The sequence below is a fragment of the Pelobates fuscus genome, chromosome 9, assembly GCF_036172605.1.
Source record: "Pelobates fuscus isolate aPelFus1 chromosome 9, aPelFus1.pri, whole genome shotgun sequence".
NCBI lineage: Eukaryota > Metazoa > Chordata > Amphibia > Anura > Pelobatidae > Pelobates > Pelobates fuscus.
The window spans coordinates 15,040,037-15,053,582 of NC_086325.1; the positions used below are offsets into that span (position 1 = coordinate 15,040,037).

At 39.4% G+C, this 13,546-nt stretch overlaps 1 protein-coding gene across 7 annotated transcripts in view; it reads right to left on the minus strand.

The window, feature by feature from the left end:
• The window catches only part of RYR1 (ryanodine receptor 1), a 150,011-nt gene that overhangs the window by 82,339 nt on the left and 54,126 nt on the right, over positions 1-13,546 (minus strand). For all 7 annotated transcript variants that reach the window (XM_063431253.1, XM_063431252.1, XM_063431248.1 and 4 more), the window contains 12 exons: positions 13,291-13,440; positions 12,322-12,595; positions 12,034-12,148; positions 11,734-11,866; positions 11,553-11,647; positions 11,329-11,464; positions 11,047-11,233; positions 10,613-10,724; positions 9,720-9,840; positions 8,087-8,256; positions 7,499-7,719; positions 7,021-7,111 (listed from right to left, as the gene is read on the minus strand). In XM_063431253.1, the coding sequence (XP_063287323.1) occupies positions 7,021-7,111; positions 7,499-7,719; positions 8,087-8,256; positions 9,720-9,840; positions 10,613-10,724; positions 11,047-11,233; positions 11,329-11,464; positions 11,553-11,647; positions 11,734-11,866; positions 12,034-12,148; positions 12,322-12,595; positions 13,291-13,440 (1,805 nt within the window). The remainder of the gene's footprint in view (positions 1-7,020; positions 7,112-7,498; positions 7,720-8,086; positions 8,257-9,719; positions 9,841-10,612; positions 10,725-11,046; positions 11,234-11,328; positions 11,465-11,552; positions 11,648-11,733; positions 11,867-12,033; positions 12,149-12,321; positions 12,596-13,290; positions 13,441-13,546) is intronic.

Below are 13,546 nucleotides of genomic sequence, written 5' to 3' on the forward strand. Positions count from 1 at the left end.
TACGGTAACAGACTGTATATAGCTGTGTGTAGTACGGTAACAGACTGTATATAGCTGTGTGTATTACGGTAACACTTTATATAGCTGTGTGTATTACGGTAACACTTTATATAGCTGTGTGTATTACGGTAACAGACTGTATATAGCTGTGTGTATTACGGTAACACTTTATATAGCTGTGTGTATTACGGTAACACTTTATATAGCGGTGTGAATTACGGTAACACTTTATATAGCTGTGTGTATTACGGTAACACTTTATATAGCGGTGTGAATTACGGTAACACTTTATATAGCGGTGTGTATTACGGTAACACTTTATATAGCTGTGTGTATTACGGTAACAGACTGTATATAGCTGTGTGTATTACGGTAACACTTTATATAGCTGTGTGAATTACGGTAACACTTTATATAGCGGTGTGAATTACGGTAACACTTTATATAGCTGTGTGTATTACGGTAACAGACTGTATATAGCTGTGTGTATTACGGTAACAGACTGTATATAGCGGTGTGTATTACGGTAACAGACTTTATATAGCTGTGTGTATTACGGTAACAGACTGTATATAGCGGTGTGTATTACGGTAACACTTTATATAGCGGTGTGTATTACGGTAACAGACTGTATATAGCTGTGTGTATTACGGTAACACTTTATATAGCTGTGTGTATTACGGTAACACTTTATATAGCTGTGTGTATTACGGTAACAGACTGTATATAGCGGTGTGTATTATGGTAACACTTTATATAGCTGTGTGTATTACGGTAACAGACTGTATATAGCTGTGTGTATTACGGTAACACTTTATATAGCTGTGTGTATTACGGTAACAGACTGTATATAGCTGTGTGTATTACGGTAACAGACTTTATATAGCTGTGTGTATTACGGTAACAGACTGTATATAGCTGTGTGTATTACGGTAACAGACTGTGTATAGCTGTGTGTATTATGGTAACACTTTATATAGCTGTGTGCATTACGGTAACAGACTGTATATAGCTGTGTGTATTACGGTAACACTTTATATAGCTGTGTGTATTACGGTAACACTTTATATAGCGGTGTGAATTACGGTAACACTTTATATAGCGGTGTGAATTACGGTAACACTTTATATAGCTGTGTGCATTACGGTAACAGACTGTGTATAGCTGTGTGTATTACGGTAACACTTTATATAGCTGTGTGTATTACGGTAACACTGTATATAGCTATGTGTATTACGGTAACACTGTATATAGCTGTGTGTATTACGGTAACAGACTGTATATAGCGGTGTGTATTACGGTAACAGACTGTATATAGCTGTATGTATTACGGTAACAGACTGTATATAGCGGTGTGTATTACGGTAACACTTTATATAGCTGTGTGTATTACGTAACAGACTGTATATAGCGGTGTGTATTACGGTAACAGACTGTATATAGCTGTGTGTATTACGGTAACAGACTGTATATAGCGGTGTGTATTACGGTAACACTTTATATAGCGGTGTGTATTACGGTAACACATTATATAGCGGTGTGTATTACGGTAACAGACTGTATATAGCGGTGTGTATTACGGTAACACTTTATATAGCTGTGTGTATTACGGTAACACTTTATATAGCGGTGTGAATTACGGTAACACTTTATATAGCTGTGTGTATTACGGTAACACTTTATATAGCGGTGTGAATTACGGTAACACTTTATATAGCGGTGTGTATTACGGTAACACTTTATATAGCTGTGTGTATTACGGTAACAGACTGTATATAGCGGTGTGTATTACGGTAACACTTTATATAGCGGTGTGTATTACGGTAACAGACTGTATATAGCGGTGTGTATTACGGTAACAGACTGTATATAGCGGTGTGTATTACGGTAACACTTTGTACAGCTGTGTGTATTACGGTAACACTTTATATAGCTGTGTGAATTACGGTAACACTTTATATAGCGGTGTGTATTACGGTAACACTTTATATAGCTGTGTGTATTACGGTAACACTTTATATAGCTGTGTGTATTACGGTAACACTTTATATAGCGGTGTGTATTACGGTAACACTTTATATAGCTGTGTGTATTACTGTAACACTTTATATAGCTGTGTGTATTATGGTAACAGGCTGTATATAGCGGTGTGTATTACAGTAACAGGCTGCATATAGCTGTGTGTATTACGGTAACATTTTATATAGCTGTGTGTATTACGGTAACAGACTGTATATAGCTGTGTGTATTACGGTAACACTTTATATAGCTGTGTGTATTACGGTAACAGACTGTATATAGCTGTGTGTATTACGGTAACACTTTATATAGCTGTGTGAATTACGGTAACACTTTATATAGCGGTGTGAATTACGGTAACACTTTATATAGCTGTGTGTATTACGGTAACAGACTGTATATAGCTGTGTGTATTACGGTAACAGACTGTATATAGCGGTGTGTATTACGGTAACACTTTATATAGCGGTGTGTATTACGGTAACACTTTATATAGCTGTGTGTATTACGGTAACAGACTGTATATAGCGGTGTGTATTACGGTAACACTTTATATAGCGGTGTGTATTACGGTAACAGACTGTATATAGCGGTGTGTATTACGGTAACAGACTGTATATAGCGGTGTGTATTACGGTAACACTTTGTACAGCTGTGTGTATTACGGTAACACTTTATATAGCTGTGTGAATTACGGTAACACTTTATATAGCGGTGTGTATTACGGTAACACTTTATATAGCTGTGTGTATTACGGTAACACTTTATATAGCTGTGTGTATTACGGTAACACTTTATATAGCGGTGTGTATTACGGTAACACTTTATATAGCTGTGTGTATTACTGTAACACTTTATATAGCTGTGTGTATTATGGTAACAGGCTGTATATAGCGGTGTGTATTACAGTAACAGACTGTATATAGCTGTGTGTATTACGGTAACAGACTGTATATAGCTGTGTGTATTACGGTAACACTTTATATAGCTGTGTGTATTACGGTAACAGACTGTATATAGCTGTGTGTATTACGGTAACAGACTTTATATAGCTGTGTGTATTACGGTAACAGACTGTATATAGCGGTGTGTATTACGGTAACACTTTATATAGCGGTGTGTATTACGGTAACAGACTGTATATAGCTGTGTGTATTACGGTAACACTTTATATAGCTGTGTGTATTACGGTAACACTTTATATAGCTGTGTGTATTACGGTAACAGACTGTATATAGCGGTGTGTATTATGGTAACACTTTATATAGCTGTGTGTATTACGGTAACAGACTGTATATAGCTGTGTGTATTACGGTAACACTTTATATAGCTGTGTGTATTACGGTAACAGACTGTATATAGCTGTGTGTATTACGGTAACAGACTTTATATAGCTGTATGTATTACGGTAACAGACTGTATATAGCTGTGTGTATTACGGTAACAGACTGTGTATAGCTGTGTGTATTATGGTAACACTTTATATAGCTGTGTGCATTACGGTAACAGACTGTATATAGCTGTGTGTATTACGGTAACACTTTATATAGCTGTGTGTATTACGGTAACACTTTATATAGCGGTGTGAATTACGGTAACACTTTATATAGCGGTGTGAATTACGGTAACACTTTATATAGCTGTGTGCATTACGGTAACAGACTGTGTATAGCTGTGTGTATTACGGTAACACTTTATATAGCTGTGTGTATTACGGTAACACTGTATATAGCTGTGTGTATTACGGTAACAGACTGTATATAGCTGTGTGTATTACGGTAACAGACTGTATATAGCGGTGTGTATTACGGTAACAGACTGTATATAGCTGTATGTATTACGGTAACAGACTGTATATAGCGGTGTGTATTACGGTAACACTTTATATAGCTGTGTGTATTACGTAACAGACTGTATATAGCGGTGTGTATTACGGTAACAGACTGTATATAGCTGTGTGTATTACGGTAACAGACTGTATATAGCGGTGTGTATTACGGTAACACTTTATATAGCGGTGTGTATTACGGTAACACATTATATAGCGGTGTGTATTACGGTAACAGACTGTATATAGCGGTGTGTATTACGGTAACACTTTATATAGCTGTGTGTATTACGGTAACACTTTATATAGCTGTGTGTATTACGGTAACAGACTGTATATAGCGGTGTGTATTACGGTAACAGACTGTATATAGCTGTGTGTATTACGGTAACAAACTGTGTAGCGGAACGCAGTAAGCCTGTCCTGCAAAATGCCTGTGTGACTGTAATTGTTATAGTTTTACCTATGTTGGAATTGCTATTCGCCTATGTAATATGTGAATTGTATGTTATTCGGTAGTTTCCATCCGTACTATATACTTCTGGAAACTACCGAACGGAGAGACCACCCCGGAGAGAAGTGTGCCAGCAATTAAGGTTCACATTCTCTCCAAACCGCAAGTTAACAGGCTCATTAACAGTGTGTCTGGGTGGCCGCCATTCGGCATGCGTACACGTGGCGGCGGCCATCTTACGCATGAAAATCTCAGCGGTGTTTTGTCGTCGAGTGTCTGGAACTCAAATCGGACACTCAGACAACCAAACACCGCTGAGACCTCCAGAGCTCCGTAACTGCCGAACGGAGAGAGTTAACGAATCCCCATTCGGTAGTTACAAAGTACCGAATGAGGGAATCACTATCTAGGGGAATTAAAGTATGGATGGCAGTTATAAATGTCTGTTTTAACTGCCGAACGGAGACCGACCGCGGGGCCCATTCTCATGGAACCCTTTTCGGATACCAACTCGTGTGCGGTCGGTCAAACTTCACCTTCCTGTAACTGCCGAACCACTGGTCCGATCTGGGTGAATTTTGGATATTATATTCACCCAGATCAGGGCTACCTAGCGGTACCCTAATATTAAAGATATGTGATGGTTTAGGGGTACATCCAAGTTGGGGGTAAAGTACTGTACAAGTTAAGGGGATTATGACGCTCTCTGAGGGGAGGAGATGTGTGGGAGGTAACAAGCACTGCATTGGTTACTGTCATAATTACTGTAGTTCCCTCCCTTGCATGGGAGCAGGCTTTATAAGAAACCTTGGAATAAACGATTGTCAGTTCTACTCCTGAAACTGTGTGTCGTCCAGTTATTGGGAGTGCTGTGGGGATATTTCTGTACCGTTTTACCTGCTGGAAACTCTGCTGTGGATTTACTAATGACTTGTTCCTGAGCCTTCCTTGGATCTAAAGTGGAGAATAGCTGCGAGAGATCAGCTCTCCGCTACAAACTGTATATAGCTGTGTGTATTACGGTAACAGACTGTATATAGCGGTGTGTATTACGGTAACACTTTATATAGCGGTGTGTATTACGGTAACAGACTGTATATAGCGGTGTGTATTACGGTAACAGACTGTATATAGCTGTGTGTATTACGGTAACAAACTGTATATAGCTGTGTGTATTACGGTAACAGACTGTATATAGCTGTGTGTATTACGGTAACACTTTATATAGCTGTGTGTATTACGGTAACAGACTGTATATAGCGGTGTGTATTACGGTAACAGACTGTATATAGCGGTGTGTATTACGGTAACAGACTGTATTTAGCGGTGTGTATTACGGTAACAGACTGTATATAGCGGTGTGTATTACGGTAACAGACTGTATATAGCTGTGTGTATTACGGTAACACTTTATATAGCGGTGTGTATTACGGTAACAGACTGTATATAGCGGTGTGTATTACGGTAACACATTATATAGCGGTGTGTATTACGGTAACAGACTGTATATTGCTGTGTGTATTACGGTAACAAACTGTATATAACTGTGTGTATTACGGTAACAGACTGTATATAGCGGTGTGTATTACGGTAACACTTTATATAGCGGTGTGTATTACGGTAACAGACTGTATATAGCTGTGTGTATTACGGTAACAGACTGTATATAGCGGTGTGTATTACGGTAACACTTTATATAGCTGTGTGTATTACGGTAACACTTTATATAGCTGTGTGTATTACGGTAACAGACTGTATATAGCGGTGTGTATTACGGTAACAGACTGTATATAGCGGTGTGTATTACGGTAACACTTTATATAGCTGTGTGTATTACGGTAACAGACTGTATATAGCTGTGTGTATTACGGTAACAGACTGTATATAGCGGTGTGTATTACGGTAACAGCCTGTATATAGCTGTGTGTATTACGGTAACAGACTGTATATAGCTGTGTGTATTACGGTAACAGACTGTATATAGCGGTGTGTATTACGGTAACACTTTATATAGCGGTGTGTATTACGGTAACAGACTGTATATAGCTGTGTGTATTACGGTAACAGACTGTATATAGCGGTGTGTATTACGGTAACACTTTATATAGCTGTGTGTATTACGGTAACAGACTGTATATAGCGGTGTGTATTACGGTAACAGACTGTATATAGCGGTGTGTATTACGGTATCACTTTATATAGCTGTGTGTATTACGGTAACAGACTGTATATAGCTGTGTGTATTACGGTAACAGACTGTATATAGCTGTGTGTATTACGGTAACACTTTATATAGCTGTGTGTATTACGGTATCACTTTATATAGCTGTGTGTATTACGGTAACAGACTGTATATAGCTGTGTGTATTACGGTAACAGACTGTATATAGCTGTGTGTATTACGGTAACAGACTGTATATAGCTGTGTGAATTACGGTAACACTTTATATAGCTGTGTGTATTACGGTAACACTTTATATAGCGGTGTGTATTACGGTAACAGACTGTATATAGCTGTGTGTATTACGGTAACACTTTATATAGCTGTGTGTATTACGGTAACACTTTATATAGCGGTGTGTATTACGGTAACACTTTATATAGCTGTGTGTATCACTGTATATAGCTGTGTGTATTACGATAACATACTTTAATGGTATATACAGCGGAATGATTTTAATGATACTGTATCTTATAGTAATGCAAAAATAGGTCTCACCTTTAAAGGCATCTTGGCAAACTCATTCAGAATGGGTACGTCAAACACCAACCTTCGCAGGAGATGCTGTAACATGGATGGACGGAGGTATCTAAAAGCAGAACAGTTCTTTAGGCCTTTTATATAAATAACAGTGACAGCATTAATGGCAAATTAAATTAGTAATGTCTCCTTGACTTACAGAAATAAACGGAAAATATGTCGACAAACATGCCGCCAATAATGCTCTTCCGCGAGGCTAAGAATATAATTACAGTATGGTAGGTAATGGTACATAATGTTACTTGTGAGGGGGGCAGAGAATAAAAGGAGAGCGACATGGACTTGCAGATGGTGAGCTCACATGCTGAGCAGAATATATAAAGGAAATCCCAGATTATTAGTTACTGAGTGCATTTGACATCTAGTAATGAGAATCCCAAAGATTTGGCAAGATTTACTATACATTGGCACAAGTGGTCTCTATGCTCCCCATTACCTGCACAGCGCCATCAGACATTCCTCAATAACGTCTCGTTGCGCCTTGGTGAGTGAACGGCCTCGAGACAGACGGTAAATTGTATGAAGCATGGAGTCAACCATTATGGCGCGATGCTCAGTGCCAGCAAAAAGGGGGGCACATTTGGTAATCAAGGGAAGAACGGCTAGGCACAAGTACCGGTTCAAAGCCAGGGCCATTTCTGTCGTACTAAAGGCAGCCTGCGAGGGAGAGAGGGAGGGTAATCAATAACGGCAGGAGGAGAAAAGGAAGCGGGAGGAAAGGCGGCAGAGAGAAAAGAAAGATGGACAACTCGAGGAGAAAAAACATGGGGCAATCAGGGAATACATAGCTGTGAAATGGAGATCAAGAACAGTAATAAGAGAGGTAATAGGCAGCTGGCCTTGAGGTTACATTAGAGATATGAAGAAGAAGAGAGGAATGGAGAGAACAGGAAAGTGTGGAAGAGAAAAATAGAGGGTCAGCAAACTGGGAGAGGAAATATGAAATAAAAAAGTAAAATTGAAACTAAGATGTAGAAATAAACATTACATATGGTTCAGGTGATCCATAATGACAAACACTCACTGTGTCCAACGATGCCGCAGCCCTCATGTCCGGCAGGAACCCAACCTCAAGAACTTGCAATAGGAAGTCCTGCGTCTCGATACCATACACACGATCCAGGAACAGAACCATCGGTGACTTGTGATCTGGTACAAAGCTAGCAGACATTTTTGGCTCAATGATGTTGCCATCTGGTTAAGGGGAGAGAAGAAGCCAATTCCTGTATTAATGCTAAAACAAACAAAAAAGTGCTCTGTGCTTAAAGGTGCTTAGACAGAAGTAAAAAGTGCAAAGTGATAGCAGCTTCCACACACGTAGGGACTCCCCACCCTAGTTAAACAGATTACACAGTAATTACTATAATGGTAAAAAATATACCAGATAGTAGAGCGTGCATAGCGCTTTAGATGGTGAAACACTTACCCCTTAAGAGTTAAAAAATGACAACACTGCAAGAAATGAAAAAAAAAAAAAAGACACATATAGTGTAATAACTTAATAAATAAATCAGTGGACTTATAAAAAAGGATCCACTCACATAGTAGAGAGTCCAGTATGGATAGGCTCAGGTCACTCCAGCATTAGTGTACTACGGTGACACTCAACCTGGTCTAGTGATATTTATCCAATCGATATCCTCATAAAAAAGGAAACAAGAGGGAGAATAGGGAGGCAACACAAGCACTTTTTTGGTGCCTAGACCTGGCACCTAGTATAAAAGCATATGTATCAATAAAGGAGATACAACCCTTCTTTTTACAGAAGCAAAGGTGATCCACAGGACACTGTTCTGAATGAAGTAGCAGGAATGTATTTAATAAACACATATTAAACATCAAATCTACAAACAAAATCCGCCCTTGTGGTATATCATCTGAGATGCGTTTCGCTGGGGAAAGTCCAGCTTTTGCGTCGGGGAAGATTACCCAACCACACCTCTGAAAGCATCGCTCGTGATTGGTGGTATCACAAGTGATGCTTCACCAATCAAAGGAAACCCTGGGACATTTAAACTGAAGCACTTACAGCAGCAAGTGACCAATTGACAAAGCTGGACTTTCCCCGGCGAAACGTGTCTCGGATGCTATATACTACAAGGACGGATTTTGTTTGTATATTTGTGTTTAATATGTGTTTTATTAAATACATTCCTGCTACTTCATTCAGAACAGTGTCCTGTGGATCACCTTTACTGCTGTAAAAGAAAGGTTGTATCTCCTTTATTGATACATATCCTTTTATACTAGGTGCCAGATCCAGGCACCTTAGAAGGGCTGGTGTTGCCCCCCTATTTTCCCTCTTGTTTCCTTTTTTATGAGGATATCGATTGGATAAACATCACTAGAACAGGTAGTACACTAATGCTGGAGTGACCTGAGCCTCTCCATACTGGGCTCTCTACTATGTTAGTGGATCCTTTTTCATAGGTTCACTGACTTATTTATTATGTAATTACACTATATGTGTCTTCTTTTTCATTTCTTGCAGTGTTGTCATTTTTTTAACCCCTAAGGGGTAAGTGTAACACAATCTAAAGTGCTACGCACTCTCTACTATCTGGTATATTTTTTACTAGTATAGTAATTACTGTATAATTAATGCTAACACGCCCATCGATCCCTTAGCAGTCTTGTACAACCAAGAATCCTCTCACCTTTCCCGAAGGCTGGAATTTGTAAGGGCAGGCTAATAACACCCACCAGATCCTCAAGAGGCACCAGGGAGCGTAGGATGGCACGGATCCTGAGAGCTTCTCCTTTACCAGCCTGGATCAACTGGAGAACCCAGACAGGAGACATGAAAATGCCAATCAGTGGAAGAGGAAACAATGAGGAACGTCATCTTTAAGAGCTTTTTATTTGAGCTCTACGTTATAACAGGGCAGTGATGAAGATGGTGCTATCATAGGTAATATCCATCTGTTTTAGCTGCCAGCCTGATGCCACCATTTCAGGTAATCATGCGATTTCTTTGAAAACGCCACTAATTCCAATAAAGTGATTATTTGCAGATGATTATGTTAAAATATATTCCCCAGTGCGTGACTTTACCTCTAAACCTATCGAAGATGGGAAATTATTTCAGTGAAATTCAAACTAAAAGACATTGAATTTTATTCGTTAAACTGAGAATTGTAAAGAATCCCTAGAAATTGGTCATTTCAGGTCAATGTGGGAAAAAAAAAAATCTCCTGATCACATTTACAGTTCAACTACTTTAATATATAAATTTTCCATATTCCTTCTCAGTTATCCACAAATCCTGGTTTTGTGAATATCTTTGAACTGAAGATTTAGTGGACAAATGTTAGATGAGATATAAACACTTGGGATTACAAGAGACTAATGAATGAGACTCGGTAATGAGGAGGAATAACTAGAGAAATAATCAACTAACACTGGGAAACCATTAAGGAGAGATGCAAAGGGCGTTACAGAGGAATGTGTGATAGACTAACTAAAGAGACTTTCCATGGTGTATTACATGGGCTCATGGTGTTTATAGGAGCTGAAGAGGATTGGTTGGTTGTGAAGAGTTCAATCTTACATGCATCTCAGGAGCACACCGTCCCAATAAGTCAATCAGAGCCGCGTAGAAGGACATAATGGCATTACCAAGGTGGACTCTATTTTCTTCATGAACTTCTTCTCCTCCATAACTGGAAATATAAAGAGGCAGAACAAGGTGAAGAGTGAACAATGGCAGGAGCTTAGAATGGAAACTAGAAAGGACAAGTATTTAAAAAGTGAACTATACCATGAAAAATAAAAAAAACAAAAAGACAAAATAATTGAAGGAAACATAGAATAAAGGAGGTATGAGAGGGAAAGTATGTTTGAACTAGTAAGGGTTCAAATGTAAACTGGATAATAAGAATTATATAAAAAGTTAGCCAAGGAGTGAGGTATCAAAAGGAAGTCAAATAGAAATCCAAAGCGTAAAGAGTTGGCCAGGAAAGTGGAGTCATGACTTATACGCACAGCTCTCTGCGCCTGTCCTTCTTCACCGTAGGCCCGTCCCTTGCCGGATCCTCAGATATTTTAATGGCATCCTCAATGGCGGCAAGCAGCCCATTCCCTCCTTCCCCTCTCAACGCTGGTCCGAAGCATTCCGGCCGCCGGATCAGAAGGCGTACTACCACATTTGCATTCTCTTCCACGCTTTCCCCTAGGGGAAATTAAGTAACATAGTGTCTAGCTAATTTAAAAAGATTTCCAGTTGCTTCCTTCATTTGAAAAAGTATTTTCTGTCTTCTCACTCACCATTCACGAAGACTGCAAATCGCAGAAAGTCCAGGTACCTCTCTCCCCCTCCTGGGTTCCATGATATATCAGGATAGCCTTTTGCCAGAAGCATAGGACAACTCTGCAGACCACATCCTGCCAGATAGGAGACAACCTAACGGAGAAAAGACAGGTATGTACTTAATAGTAAATGAGATAATGAGGGAGTGGGGTATTGGAGATCACAGATGTTAGGCTCTCACCTTCTCCAAGTCCTGCTCTTGTAGTGCTAACGCCAGTTCGTTATTATCAATCACTGAGGCGGCAGCCACATCAAGCGGTGTGGAACCTCTCATTCCTACAAAATAATAAAGAATGATGGTCTTTGTGCCTTTTTTATACAATTTAATATCCACTCTAGTCCTCAATTTGGCAAGGGCTTACCCAAACCAATGCCACTGTTCTCCAGTAGATAGCTGAGATGGTCAAACATGGCTCGTTGGTTTTGTCGGCTGATCCTACAGAAATAGCACAGGAAACGGCAACAGTTTGTCACCATTTTGGGAAAGCGGATTTCCTGGAATTAAGAAATGGAAGTTGATCAACAAAATGTTCCCGTGTAAAATTTTATTGTGAATTCTCATTTATGTAAAGATATCAGGAGGAACTTCAGTAGGTCTTTATTCCATGACAGACAGTCCACCAAATGCAGGAGAATAACTGTAACTGGTGGCTGAGAATTACCTTAGATTCTCCCCCTCCTAGGACATTGACCATGACCTCCATAACCGTCTCGTGCATGCCCAGAGCTCGCATTAGGTTGGGGTGCTGGTAAAACACCTTGTTATTCATTATATTCCTTAAGAAAAGAAAACAAGGTGGTCAGGGTTATTTTGAAACACAAGATTTACCAGGTGAATGTTGAAGAAAGGCACAAAATATACAAATAAATGGATTGAAGAGCAATTAATACTGATAAATTAGAAAGTGGGAATACAGTTCCAGAACAAGAGTGAGAGGATAAAGACTAACCCAATGCTCTGAATCATGAGGTTCTCCTCTTCAGGTCCCATCTGTACAATAAGCAGGGATCGGATCTGTCCTAGACTCTCCAGAAGGTTCATGGTGTCCTCCACTGACACAGCATTAATGGTGTAGGCCTTGGGCAGAGAACGGATCAGCTCTCCCAGCCCATCGTACTGGCGGTGAAGAAGGCTGAACATTACACGGACCAGCTCAGGGTTCTGAATAAAGGATTCCTGAGCCCAGTAAACCATGGTATGTGAGATTAGCTCTTGCAGAGTACCTGGTGAAGGTCATGTGAGGAAAGAAAGGTCAGTGACAACTGGACAAAGTAGTCCTGGATCAATCAATGAACAAAATGGATGTTGGTATTGCAAGAGCACTGAATTCCTCATAGTACAAAGAAATCAGAAAATGGGTGTTTTTTCTTAAAAACAAAAACAAAAAAGAACAAACATGCTCATATCTTGTTTACTGCCTCGAATTCCTACAGCCAACCTTTACCTCACTGCCTCGAATACCTAAATCTAACTCAACAGGGTGTATTTATTAAAGGGTTCTGAAAAGTGGTGATCAAATTCCTTCATGGTTTGATCGTATTTATTTAGTGATATAAATAGTGACAGTTTTCTTCATGGTATATTCTGCCAGTTTACATTGAAATTTCTATTTTGGAAGGTCACCAGATTTACAGTCAAAAACAAATTCCAGCACTTTTCTGTTGTTGAAAGAGGTAAAAAAAAAAAATCATATATCCGATGCGTTGGTTAAAAATGATCACATGTTGAAAAATTAACGGCTAGAGCGAAAAAGCGACGGATGAAAAAAAAAACCAAACAAATATAATAAAACTGCACCAAAAATTTGCCTGATATTTCGCGACAATTTGATAAAACCCTCCCCGTATCTTACGGGCCTCTGATACATAAAAGCAACAAGGATCTCTCAAGGCATCTGGCCAACGTTCCCACCACTTACTTGGTTTAGGTTCTTCTTTCTCCTCCTGCACAGGTTCTGGTTCTTCGCGTTTACCGCGCAGATTTCTCACTTTTTCCACTAAGTTGAAGAGACGTCTGGCCAGACTCGTGTCTTCTTGCTCTTCCTCCTCCTCTCCTTCAATCTGGACCCCTACAGCAAGAAAAGAACACCTGAGCTACAGAGCTGGATGGCTAACCAACAAGACACTTACATACATGTCAGAAAATCCTAAATTACGCTCTCTCTATATATATAA